Source organism: Lepisma saccharinum, chromosome 1, assembly GCF_977018435.1.
Source record: "Lepisma saccharinum chromosome 1, izLepSacc3.1, whole genome shotgun sequence".
NCBI classification, from domain to species: domain Eukaryota; kingdom Metazoa; phylum Arthropoda; class Insecta; order Zygentoma; family Lepismatidae; genus Lepisma; species Lepisma saccharinum.
In genome coordinates this window covers 213960281-213973833 of record NC_139229.1, presented here as the reverse complement: position 1 = coordinate 213973833, position 13553 = coordinate 213960281, and the positions used below count along the sequence as shown (strand labels likewise).

At 39.3% G+C, this 13553-nt stretch overlaps 1 protein-coding gene across 1 annotated transcript in view; it reads left to right on the top strand.

The window, feature by feature from the left end:
- Positions 1-5245, top strand: part of ko (Stork-head domain-containing protein knockout) — a 330525-nt gene extending 325280 nt beyond the window's left edge. Inside the window, exons 7-8 of the mRNA XM_083112049.1 lie at positions 295-482; positions 2574-5245. Of these exons, the coding sequence (XP_082968175.1) occupies positions 295-482; positions 2574-4214 (1829 nt within the window). The 3' untranslated portion in view covers positions 4215-5245. The remainder of the gene's footprint in view (positions 1-294; positions 483-2573) is intronic.
- The last annotated feature ends 8308 nt before the right edge of the window (positions 5246-13553 follow it).

The following is a 13553-nucleotide window of genomic DNA, read 5'->3' as shown; positions in this document are numbered from 1 at the left end:
GAAAATATATGTTAGAATAGTGACGTTACCAAGTAAGGAATAAAATAGGTTAAAACCTGAGAATCCGGGCCGTAGTGATGATAATGAATTGAAATAAAGACGTCAATAAGCAGATAACAATGCCTGCTTCCAACCAACATAGTTTAATTCCTTAAAACAACACAGGATGTAAAATAGAAAACTAGTGAAAATAGCTGTGGACAATTTGGCTACCATTATATTTGCCGTTGACTGTACTGGTAAGATTTAACGTCATCTGATACATATTTGTAAATCGTTTAATTCCTTTTACAGAGAAGACGTCATTGCTATCGCGACTGTTCAGAAGAGGAGGGAACCGAAAGAGAGCGCCTCTAGCGACATTTTCAGCCCAGTTCCCGCCAACGGAATGGTTCAACCCCCGAGTGGTTCATCTGCACTCAGTCAGCACCCAGACTAAAGGCTCCAGGAGCAGACACCCAAGCCCAGGAGTGTCTCCCAAGGTAAGACAGTGCATGGTTTCCTTTACTAAGTGGTGTCATCAGAGGCGTCTCCTGAACGCATGCGGTGCCGGCTGCGCATGCGTCAATTGTGGGGGAAAGTACAGTTTGCTCTGCGACGACATTAATGAGCATTTCTACATTCTAATTATATTAGAATTATATTATATATAGGAGAAGTATTTGAGGACTAAAAGTGGTAAACGTTGTAAGTGCCAAAAGCGAAAGTGTTTGGAAATGGCATCGTTCAGCACTTCAGCCCGTACGGACGTTCACACTGGTGCCTTTTTACACGCTCTTTGAACTACTTAGAGGGCTACCAGCCACATTTCACGTCTACCAGTCTAACCACGTTATCAAGCATGGCACTTACAGCGTTTACCAATTTTAGTCTTCATTTATTTTACACGAGAGCGCTCAACTAAGATTATATTACATTTCCTGGATCTGAAGTGACGCATGCGTCAATTAGTGGAAAATAATTATTACTTTCTTTCACTTCAGATCCAAGAAATGTAATATAAGCTTAGTTGAGAGCTCTCGTGTAAAATAAATACTTATCCTATATGAAGAAATTAGTATGTAGAAATGCTCATTAATGTCGTCGTAGAGCAAGCTGTCCTTTTTCCCACAATCGACGCATTCGCAGCATGCGTTCAGGAGACGCCTCTGGGTGTCATTCATACTTGCATTAGCAGTAATGTACCCACCGCCCGTACCAATATCTTCTTATATTGATTTGGTTTATTTTATTTCGCTTTTCTGACACGTTTTGGCTAATCGCGATGATGAAGATGAGAGATGATATGATGAAATTGATGAAAGGACACTCGCAAAGAAGACTCACGCCCAGACAGGGATTCAAAACTGGGTTCTTTGGTGTCGTAGCGCGCCGCGCTACCCATTTCACACCCATTGGCTACACTTTCGCCACGAAGGTTGGCAACACTTTCTTATATAATAAGGCCTGGTCACAGTTCGTCGTTTACATGCAATGTCATCAGTATTAGGTCATGGACTGCAACATGGTATCATCATAACAATCGCAAATGTGTGTTGAATAGGTGGAAAATTGTTTAGTTTGAACGTAGTATTTCTAGTTTGTGTGGACAAAATGTAATAATTGCAATGTAGTGTACACATGCCACATAACACAATATAATATATATTTTCAACAGAATACAATATTTAATTACGAAAGCAATAAATGGTCGTAATGTGTACATACATAAACTTTTCGAACGAGAAGTAATTGTCATCAAGGTTACATGTACAGTCATGGGAAGAAATACTTCCCCCATGATGCGTTAATGCTAGTTGTCTTGTTTGGGAAGTATTTTTTTCATGACTGTACATGATGCTTATTATGAACTCGTTTATATCACATCTGTTCACCTAATATTGATGACATCATACATGTCTAAAGAGGTTTTCTTAGAAGAAATTTATTAACTATAATCCGTGAAATGCATTGAGTGTTTTCATAGCCATTTTTTAATGCATGGGATAATTTGGTTTACCACATCTTCACGAATTAGTGTTCTATATTTCTTGGAACTAACAATCTACGTACTTCCATTATTTTCCCCCTGTAACAATATTTTATTGTCTTAAAATTACTCTTGAAGTAGCGTAAAATTAATACCTGTGTCTAATACTCTGCTACGGAGGCTGAAACAATATTTTACTTAAGTTTACTTAACTTACCCTACTGTTTGCATTAACAACTTTGAAGTTCCTCCTTCTGTTAGATTCGTAATTTTGGAAACCAAATGAGTGTTATCTTTTTACAACATCAACAGGCCATCTAATCAGCTTCCATGGTGGAGTGTTTATCGTAAAGAGCTCTGAATCCAAGGATCTTAATTTTAAATTAAGTATAATGTCTGAATCTCTTGTTAAGTTTGTTTCAAAAGTCCACTATTCTTAGACACTTAATATACTCTTGTTCACATAAAGTGGCCCTCTTTATGGGACTGAACAGTTGAAGAATGTGCCACTGTATCTGGACGGAGTATACAAAATAACTTTGTTATTCAGTAATTATTTTTTGGTGTTTTTAATTAATTGAATGTGTTGTGGTCACTTTTTCAGATCAGAGACGCTTTGGCTCGCTCCCAGGGCAGCATACCATGGGAAGAGGAATCACCATCCAGATCATCCACCCTTCCTAGGCGCCGCCGACATGCGTCAGGAGGCGACGCAACTCCACGCCTTGAAAGAGCCTCCAGGCGCTCTCCTGCCCGAGCTTCCAGCAGAGGTTCCGTGCATCTCCAGTCTCCGAACAAGGGAAGTTCCGGTTCTCCAAGCCGAGCCTCCACTCTCCAAACTTCATCTGGAAAGAGTGCTTCGACACTCTCAGAGTCTCCATCCAGGAACTCCGTGAATGCTTCTCCGAGCAAGAGCTCCACGCTGTCCCAGTCTTCGAGCAGGACCTCCGTCGTGCAGCAGTCTCCCAGTAAGAACTCGACACTTTCTCAGTCCTCCAGTCGAGCGTCCATCAGCAATCAGTCTCCTAGCAAAGCTTCGACGCTCTCCAACTCATCCGGGAAGAGCTCCGTGATCCACCAGTCCCCTAGCAAGTGTTCTACGGCATCTCAATCTCCTAGCAAGAGCTCGGTGATCACTCTCCAGGTTTCCAGCAGGAGTTCTCCAAGCTCTGGATATTCCAGCAACCGTCCAGGATCGAGCAGGAGCACAACCTCAGTCTCAGTACAGGATTCTCCAAAGAAGATTGCTGATCCTGTGTCCAATGGGGAACCTACTAGTATATCTGCAAGGACCACATCAAATGCACAAGCTCGACACACCTTCTTCCTTCAGCAGTCACCTGCAAGAACGACACTGACGCAACGCACCGAAGCAGGTGACATCAAGCGAGAGAAGCAGGATATAGTCCTCAACGGTCACCACCAGAATGGAGACGCAATGTTCGTTGGACGTCGTCCAAGGTCTGAGAGGCCAACGTCCCTTTACAGTCCTCGGGAGATGAAGTCTGATCTCACGACCAGGACAACCACAGTAGTTGTTGCGGAGGGAAAACGTTTCCCTTCTGTAGAGACTCTCCACAAAGAACCTGTCTCAGATTCAAACACACAGGGTAAAAACGAAAACGTATCTCAGCTTAAACAAAAGCAAGATGAACCCATCAAGAAGATAACAAACAATAATATGGTTCCTTACCTAACATGTAAATTATCTAACACGGGTAAGAGACCTGAAACAACCACTGTAACTGTAGAAACTTCCCCAAACTCCTATCTGCCCTCTGCTCCAACCACCCAAGTCCAGCCTGGTACAGTAGCGTATGATCCCATGAACAACAGCCGCAACGTTACCGTTAACCCAGCAGCCAAGAAAAACGAGAACCTTTGCTTCAAGAACGTTTTCTACACCGACAACACTCCTCTTCAGGACAAGAGCCCCACGAAATCCTTCGACAAGGCGCAACAGGGGTACATGTTCATTGAGAACTTTGGCAAGCTTGCCGATGAGGAGAAGAAAAGTGTGGAAGAAGTAAAGGACATCAAGAGGCAGGACAGCACAAGCAGTGATCCTCTCTGCAACTACCCGAGCCTCAGCGACCTCACCGTTCAGTTCAAGTCCATCACCGCGCAGAAGATACTGAAAGGCGTCAGCATCAACAGCATTGACACTCTGGTCGAGGTCAACATGGCGGCAGAGAAGCAGAACAACTGTGACGTCACAATCCACACCGACTTCGGTATGGTCTAAAATCAACTTCTTTGGAGTAGAGGGCAGAAACTCTTCACCTTTTCCCCCCACTCGTGCACATGCAGGAGTGGACGTAGCTATAAGTTCTGTATGGAATAGTTCCAAACTTTCTTCTAGTCTTGAAGAAACTAATTCAAGGAGCATTTCAGTTTAGTTTTTCCTCCCAAGGTGGGGAGGATGCAAATGAGCTTGTAGTTAACTTATAGCGCGTGTTAATTTGAAGGACATGAATTTATTCACATTGGACGAGTTACTTACTTCGTATACGTGCAGTAACTTTCCACTGAACATTTATCACAAATTGTACATCCTACATAACAAGTGCCAGTTTTGTGAATAGTTGCCAAGTTTTCATATTTAAATTAATTTTGCTGCAGTGTGTTTCTTTATTCCAGTTCTTCTGCTAAATGACTGCGGTAGAGTGACTTATGAACTTAACTAATTTTTAAGTCATCAGATCGTACTAATAATTAAGGTCAAACCTACAACTGTTAATTTTACGGTTATATTGTATATATATTCATTTCTTTAAAGCCTATGCAGATTTGAATTAGGAGCTAGAGAATCTAAGCTTGTCATGAAACTTCATTTTAATTGTAACTATGACACTTAAAGATCGAATGTTAAAATAAACTCTATGTAAAATAAATTGAAACATTAGTGCCCTTGTACACATTATACTCAGGTGCCAAATTAGTCTAATAACTACTCTATTAGCCAATTCAATTCTTATATACTTTATTGCTATTTTTTTGTTTACTAACTTTTATGTTATGACAGTAAGTATTCTATACTGTATCCTCTGTGTGTGGAGCTTGTGACAATGAAATCAACAATATGCAGAGGAATAGTTCCATGAGCTTGTACTTAAGAAACAATAATTAAAGTTGTTGAATTTGATAACAGAAGTGTGTGTGTGCCAGCAATGAGAGTATCAATTAACAGCTACTCAACGTATTAAAAATGCAAGCGTTTTGTATCAAAAACTTTTTTCTTGTAATAAAAACAATCATATTATTAATACTTTAAAATGTTTTAATTTTTTATTTTAATGTTGGCATGTAATTTGTTGTGTGAGAACCAGAGGTACATAAAGTCAGACATATTCCGAAGAATACATTAGTTTATCTAATCAAGTCCGACAACTTTCTATATACAATAAGACCTCGTTAATCCGGACCCCGATAAACTGGACAGGCAAAAAGGCAAAAAAAGAGCAGAATGCAAGGTTTTAAATATGGCTAGAAGTCAACAATTGCATTTGTCGTACGTACTGGATTCTATGTACAGCATTGCTTTACTGTATAGTGTATTTAGGCCTATGCCCTTTAAATACACCGTAATAAACGTGCTTTATTGCTATAAACGGAGTTTTAGTGCACTTTCTACTATTTTTTTTAGGTTATTTCAGTTAATTTGGACTTTCGTTAAACCAGTCAACTTATCCCCCCCTATTAGTTCGGATTAACGAGGTTTTACTGTATTCTGTAAACAGTTTGGGGAAATACAAATGAGAGGAAATTGTGGGAGGGGCTGCAGAGAATAGATAGATCCTTAATATTCATTTGTCCTTCTCCAACTCACAAAGAATGAATAATAGCTAAGGTTAATTCAGAGTGATTGATGATCTAGTTAGGATTTAGTTACAAGTTACAAGTTATTCCTTTCATTTGATATCACTTGCTGCAATGATATGCTAACTTGCCTGCAGTATCCTAACGAATCATCTCCCTAAAGCATATTCACTTGATAACTTATTCAGGCCATTTCTTGTGTGTACAGCTCACCGCTCAGGAGATGATCCCCAAGGGTAGTGAAGTGACGAAGCGACAGGCGACTCCACTATTAGGGTTGGGGAGTGCAACCTGAGTGAGAAAAACACGTGAGCTCCCTGTAACCGGGTCAAGGACACAAGTCTTCCTCTTTTACCCCGAACAAAACATCTTTCTCGGGTCCTAAAAATGGTCTTTTCGGGGTTTCAGGAAAATTTGGAAATATCCTCTTTTCTGTGATAAAGACAACTGCTTAACTTCAAGATTAGTAACAAAATGTTATTTGTAAATAATGGTTACTATTGTTTCCGTTTTTAATTTTAAAGTAAAGAAATACAACACTCACTTGCAAGCTCAAAGACAAGAAATTTTCTTCCAACAAAGAAAAATTGTTGAACTTTTGCGTCTCTTCTGTAGTCAGTGCTCGCAGTGTGTGAGGTTTTCATTTCAAAGAATTCGCGACATCTACCGCGGCTCATGGTGAGCAGCAAGTTTCTAACCATAGGTAAGAATATGCGATACGCCGCGGCTTACTTTGATTTGACTTTCATGACAGAATTCAGAAATAAACAGTAATTTTAACTTCTGTACTCTTCCTTAGTTGTGAAGTGATCTGTCGATCAGCGATGTGAACCATTCCGAAACGAAATGTGTTTTTAGTGACGACTTACAAAAACGGTTTCCTGACTTTAGGCCTGAAAGAAACAACTCCGAGGCAAAATGTCAATTTATGTTATTCTTTCAAAGTAAGCGACCAACCGTATAATATTACGGGTATAGTGAATAAATATTAGAATAGGTATTCAGATATTTTCCTATAATGAGGCCTTGTTAGTTATACGGAAAAGGTGTAAAATTGTTTTACAGGGGTGTGTGATCTATAAGCTCACCAAAACACCAGTAAGCACAAAACGTGTGTGCGAAGTGCTGCATCGTCGTTCAAAGTTAACTTCTTGCAATGTAAAATGTCCTCTTCTTTAAAGTTTGTCATCTCGTGACCTTAAAGTCGTTGCCGTATATTATTGTTTTTAATTATTTGAAATACAGTCTAAATAATGCACAGGATAAGCAATACAAAAGTATTCTGGAATCTGGACACTGAAAGAAAAGCAGGAACCTCTTGCCGCAGACACATGCTCCTGTGTGATTGACGCAAATCAAGTCCCACGCACTTCCAAAAGGACACTAGACCGCAGCGGTCTTTCTGCTACCCCTAAAATCTGCAAATGGGCCTGTACTTCCCTTCACCCCCGCACCCCGTCACCCCTCGTTTGGGGATCTTCTCGTGAGCTGACTGCTGTAGGCTATTCACTAAATTCATTGTTCACTCGAGTTTGAATTTTCGATGCTAGGTACTTTAGGTATGTGGTATGATGATGGACCTGAAGCAAAAGGAGTAAAGGTTTTTAACTCCATGCAGGCACGGATCCACGGGGAGGGCGATAGGGGCAATCGCCCCTCCCAACTGCCAGGTTTTTGGATAAATTATTATCCGTAATATTTTTAGTGATTGATATGTTCTGTCTTTTATCGCCAAGTTTAACAAGTTCGGGAATTAATGTTAAGGTTTCATTTAAGTCCAGGTTATACTCAGATAGGCTAATCGGAAAACGGGACCTCCAGATGGCGCAGTGTTAGCGTCGTCGCCTTGTAATCAAGGGGTCCCGGGTTCGATACCCGGTGGAGGCACATAGTGGTTTGGATCGCACTTTAAACTGTAGGTCCGGTCCCGATTAGCCTTTCTGTGCATAAACTGGACTTAAAACAACAAATGAAGCAATCAATCAACCTAATCGGAACTGGACTTACAGTTTCAATTTGAATCCGAACCACTGTGCAATGGGATCGAACCCGAGACCACTTGTGTTCTTTGTTTATTCACTTTACTCCTCATATCTGATCGTTCAGTTTACCGTGGCAATGCAATGGGATTAATTATGATAACAACGTACAATAATAACCAACTAATCCAGCCCTGGACCCTATTTTTGCAAAACATTACTTTAATCTTGAGAACATGGAAGTCAGCTTGGTTCTTGTTAACAGTATGATATACAGTACTTGTAGCTTTCACATAAAAAAGTGGAAGTGAAAGTTAGAAATGACTCTCAGTGAGGTGAGGTGAAATACCTCCCAACTGAAAATTCTAGATCCACCATGGAGTCCATGTGCATGTAGGAACTGAAAATCGGTATCAGTTACATGACTAATTGAAACCTCGGACATTTTACAGGTTTCGAAAATAAAATAATAATAAAGTAATCGGAAATACCCCAAAAATGCTACATTCTTTGATATTAGGTACCTAAAAAAATTGGCCCAACTGTCTGCACATCTAGACACTGAAAGGGTTTTCAGAAACTCCTTTGGATTTTTTTTTCTGGAGAAAATTCATTGTAGTAAACATGTATTTACAGTGCTAGAACCCCCTCAAAAGACTGTGTGTGTCTGTGTATCTGTGCTTAGGAATCAATATAAATACCACTTGACTTTTGAAAGTAGATAGTTAAAATACCACTGAAAATCTTGTGTAAAATAAATCATTTCAAATCGTTCATTTTTCTATCTGTTGAAGCTAAACACTACAATACGTCATGTAGCAGCATTTTTAATAGCAAAATATTATATGATTGGACATAAAAAAACAAACCAAGATAAAATAGAATATCTAATTGTTTTACCTTCTCTGCAGAAGTATGTATGTATATATGAATTATTGTACGAACAACATAAGAATGCACGAGCTTGCAGCTTTTATGCATTATTTCCATTTATCAACTTGGATTTCTGCCTCAGAATTGGAAGCTTCCTAGTTCGAAATGAACTATGGCTAGGATCTTTAGGACTTAGCATATTTTTTTGGTAAGGGCGATGTGTTCCTTAAATATATAGAAATTCATATTGTAAAGACACTAATTGAATTAAGGTGCTTTTTAAGGGCATATTTGGCCATTTCTACGTGATAAAGCATATTTTGATGGATTTTCGGTCATATTCAGCATATTTTCGGTTTTTCAAAGTGGATTCGTTCTTACTCCCATGTTCACTGGAGGTTTTTTTTTTTGGACTGCAGCAAAATATTTTTCATTTTTAATTGAAAATTTACCGAAAGTATTCATTGTGCATTTCAACTCATCAGGGCCCATAAAATGAACTGAAAATAGTATGTATATGAAAATATTTCAGCATAATTTAGATATTGATGGTTGAAACAGTCTAATTATAAGGGCATATTTTTCAAATTATAGTGCATATTTTGTAAAATTTTAGGTCATAAGAGCATATATTATTTTGCATATTTTGGTGATTTTTAGGTCATAAAAATCCTAGCCCTGGTTATTGCATTAATGGGAAAATGATGTTCCATAACTTTTCAATTTCACTAAATGTCAAAGAATCATTTCTGAAGTTCCACACCAGAGCAAAATTAAAATTTATGCAATTTTTCTTATGACTAATCGTTGCATGGTTCGGTACTGGGATGTATGTTGCCTGTATCTGCCATCAACATTCTTGACTGCTAGTGTTTCTAACCTAGATTATGTGCTACCAAAATATCACTTCAACCTTAAAATAGATCTTCCAGAACCCAGTAAGTGCTGCTCGTGGCCTCTGGACTAGGGATGGCCAGATCCGGATCCTAGCGGATCCGAAATCCGGTTCCGGTTGGTTCCGGATCCAAAAATTTTTCGGATCCGGATCCGCGGATCCGGTGCCATCCCACATGCGCTTCTTTGGAAAGTAAGAATGTGTTTATAACATATTGTTACCTGCTAATAAATAAATAAATATATATATATATATATATATATATATATATATATATATATATATATATATATACATACATATATATAGTGTGTGTGTGCGCGTGCGCGATTTGTAATTAATTAATACACATACAAGGGAGGTCTAAGTCTACCCCTCCGATTTCCATGAAACTTCGCAGGTGTATAGAGGGGCCCAAAGGAAGAAATACGTGATTTTGTGTTTCAGCTAAAAAACTGTTTTAGGGGGCAAACCACCCTCAAATGTCAAGATGAGGAGAAATTGAAGTGGGGATCTGACCACCAAACTACGAAAATATGGTATAGGAAGAAACAGGGGGCATAGGGCGTCTCTATACACCTGCCAAATTTCATGGAAATCGGAGGGGGACACAGGGGTCAGATGATCCCCACATCAATTTGTCCTCATCTTGATATTTGAGGCGGGTTTTGCCCCCTAGAACAGTTTTTTAGCCGAAACAAAAAACACGTATGTCTTCCTTTGGTCTCCTCTATACACCTGCGAAGTTTCATGAAAATCGGAGGGAGACACAGGGGTCAAATGCCCACTTAAATTTGTCCTCATCTTCACATTTGAGGGGGGTTGCCCCCTAAAACAGTTTTTTAGCTGAAACAAAAAAAAACAAGTATTGCTTCCTTTGGGTCCGTTTAGACACACACCTGCCAAGTTTCATGGAAATCGGAGGGGGACACAGGGGTCAGATCCTCACTTCAATTTGTCCTCATCTTGACATTTAAGGGGGTTTTGCCCCCTAAAACCGTTTTTTAGCTGAAACAAAAAAAATACGTATTTCTTCCATTGGGCTCCACTATACACCTGCCAAGTTTAATGGAAATCGGAGGGGGACACTTAGATAACCTCCCTTGTTAGTCTTACACTTTGTAATTATATAACACTGCATATATTATGTTTTATTTTAATTTGTAAAACTGTAACTGTAGAAAAATTGTATAATTTTTGTATAACATTTCTATCTTGTTATATGTGTTAAAGGTTTCATCCTGGAATGGAATGTCTCACATTTATGTGTGTTTCCATTTCCATACATTCGAATGAATACATATTCCTTTCAATGGCATTTACAAAATCACCTCGGACATTTTATGTTAAACAAATAAGATTATTTTTGTGCACGTGTGTGTTAGCCGATGGGTAGCAAAGTATTTTAGGAACAACACTTGAAAAAATTCTTGTAGGATTAACTAATGAAAAATGTCTTTGTAATCGAAGATCATAATACCTTTTAAGGTGTTAGTGTTGCCCACGGGACGAGACGGGACAGGCTTTTAAAAATTCGAGACGAGACAGCATTTCCACGAGGCTCCACGAGACGAGACAGGACAAGGTGTGGTAATATTATAATGGGATTGAAATACGAAACTCTCGGATCCGGATCCGGATCCGGATTTTCGGATCCTGAACTTTCGGATCCGGATCCAGATCCGAAACTTTTGGATCCGGATCCAGATCCGTAACTTTTGGATCCCGGATCCGTTTGGCCATCCCTACTCTAGACACGGTGTCAGTGTCAGTCATAAAACTTCGATTAGTGATCCACACATAAAATGTCAATAGATGATGTTCACAATGCAGAACGCCTTTTGTAAATATCTCTCCTATCAACTTTTCCGGAATGTGTGGAGTAGCGACGCGCAGAGGCGAGAGCTTGTGGGCGGGGCCAGACTAGGTGGAGAAGGGTGCGATTGGCTAGTCGAATCGCCCCCTCCCGCGCGACCCCTACCCTCCGCGCGTTCATTGGACGAGACACACACCCGCAACGTGCGCCCAGGACGAGTTCGCGTTCTCTTACTCCAGACATTCCGGAAAAGGAATATAGTTTTCATGTTATAAAATATCCAATGTAGGGTTGTCTGACTTTTGAAACACACTGTATAAATGCAGAGTGTGCTGCATTGACGTTTTGTTTCAGTTGTCTGATTTGACGTTTGATTAATCGCCAGTGGCGTGCCCAAGGGAGGCTGGGGTTGGAGGAGTGCCTATCCCTCCCTTTGAACTAGCATTCCTAAAAAAGAACATCAAAGGCAAGGAAATATGGCAAAATAAGGGCTGACGACTAGAAAAAGTACAACCCCCTATGTCGTTTAGAAAATCCTGGGCACGCCATTTCCAAATTGCTGGCAATCGGAAGAACTAGCTAGGTCAGAAATATATTAAATTTGTTTGGCCTATTTGAATAACAATTGTTTGTGATAAGCTTACCCGTTATGCTTAATTTATACATGCAGAATCAAAGAGATGAAAACTGAATTCAGAGGCTAACTTCCTACTCTGCATTTGTAATTTTTCATTTCTAAGGTCACTTTCCATAACTAACAAGGTCGTATTAAGATTTACCAAGTAATAAAATCAAATAGTGAAAATATATTTATACTTGTTTAGCATTTGTTGTATAATCAATGGTTATTTACTCGTATTTCCACTGAACATATTGGAAGGCAATACCAAAGAAGATTTATGGAAGGAGGAATTGAACTGGTCTCTTGAACCCCCCCTGGAAATTGGCATCCTTCATTTCACGTTACATAAATGGCAGAAAGCTCGTCATTTTTATCGCTAATAATTGAAATAAAGTTTACTTAGTATTCGAATAGAATAACCCAAGTAAAAACTGTGTTAAATCGAAAAAAAATGGTGTAATATAAAGGAACTAGAATATGTTTTCAAATACACCCTTCAGTCAAAGAATAAATAGTTTCACAGTTTTCAAAATTCCGAAAAATTGTTTTATGTTAAATTGTAATACAATAGAATAACTATCACATCGCGTTACGACGCCAGGGGTCCCGGGTTTGAATCCTGGCCTGGGCATGGATGTTTGTGAGTGTCCATTCATCATACCATCACTCATCCTCATCTTCGCAATTTAGCCAAAAGTTGCACATGGAGCGAAGTAAAATAAAGCAAATCAATCAAAGAATAACTACGTATTTCAGTGCACTAGCTGTTTAAAATGTTAAAAAAATATATGAAAACCAGTTGTACTAGATATTCACTCATCTCGTAGATCGAGTAGTCTTCTCAAGGATGTAATAATAATAACAATAACAAATAGAATAAAATTTGTTTCCTTTAGTTCATAACAGTTATTATATTGCATAATAACAGTCGTAAATATGATTATTATTTTTGTTATTTCTACTATTAAAGTTTTATCAATTGCCTAATCCCCGCTACAAAAATTTCTGGTGACGCTAATGCATCTAAACTTACAATTATATGCACAAAATATTTAGCTGAAACTTAATTTTCCGTCAACTGAATCTAACATCCTCTTTTGTTATTCAGTAAATATTGAATTATTTATCTTTTGTACATTAATGTCCTTGCTATTTGTTTTTATGTACAAATTTTGACGGTCTTAACTACAGGTAAGCTAGATAATGAATCCATGCCAGTGGTGGCGATTGGGTTCCAAAACCGGGGGGGAGCAAGGCGCCAAAACTTGGGGGGGAGGGCAAATACAGTATATTTCCCTTTGTAGAGAAGGTTTAGGATAGTGCAGGGTAAAAGGTTGCGAATAGTGGGAGGAAATTGCCAACCCCTCGCCTCCCCTATACCGCGTTTGTTACAACCTGTCCCGGTTCCCGCGCTAGCTGACTTTCTCGGTGCTGTGGAAAGTCAAAGCCAGGCAGCCAATTAAAATACTCAACGTGGCAACAGCGTCTACGTAAGCGCCTCTCTTGTGGCTTCCATTCCCTCCTCGCTTCCAGCAGACGATTTTTTCCTCGTTTCTCATTGGCACCGAAACTGTCGAGCG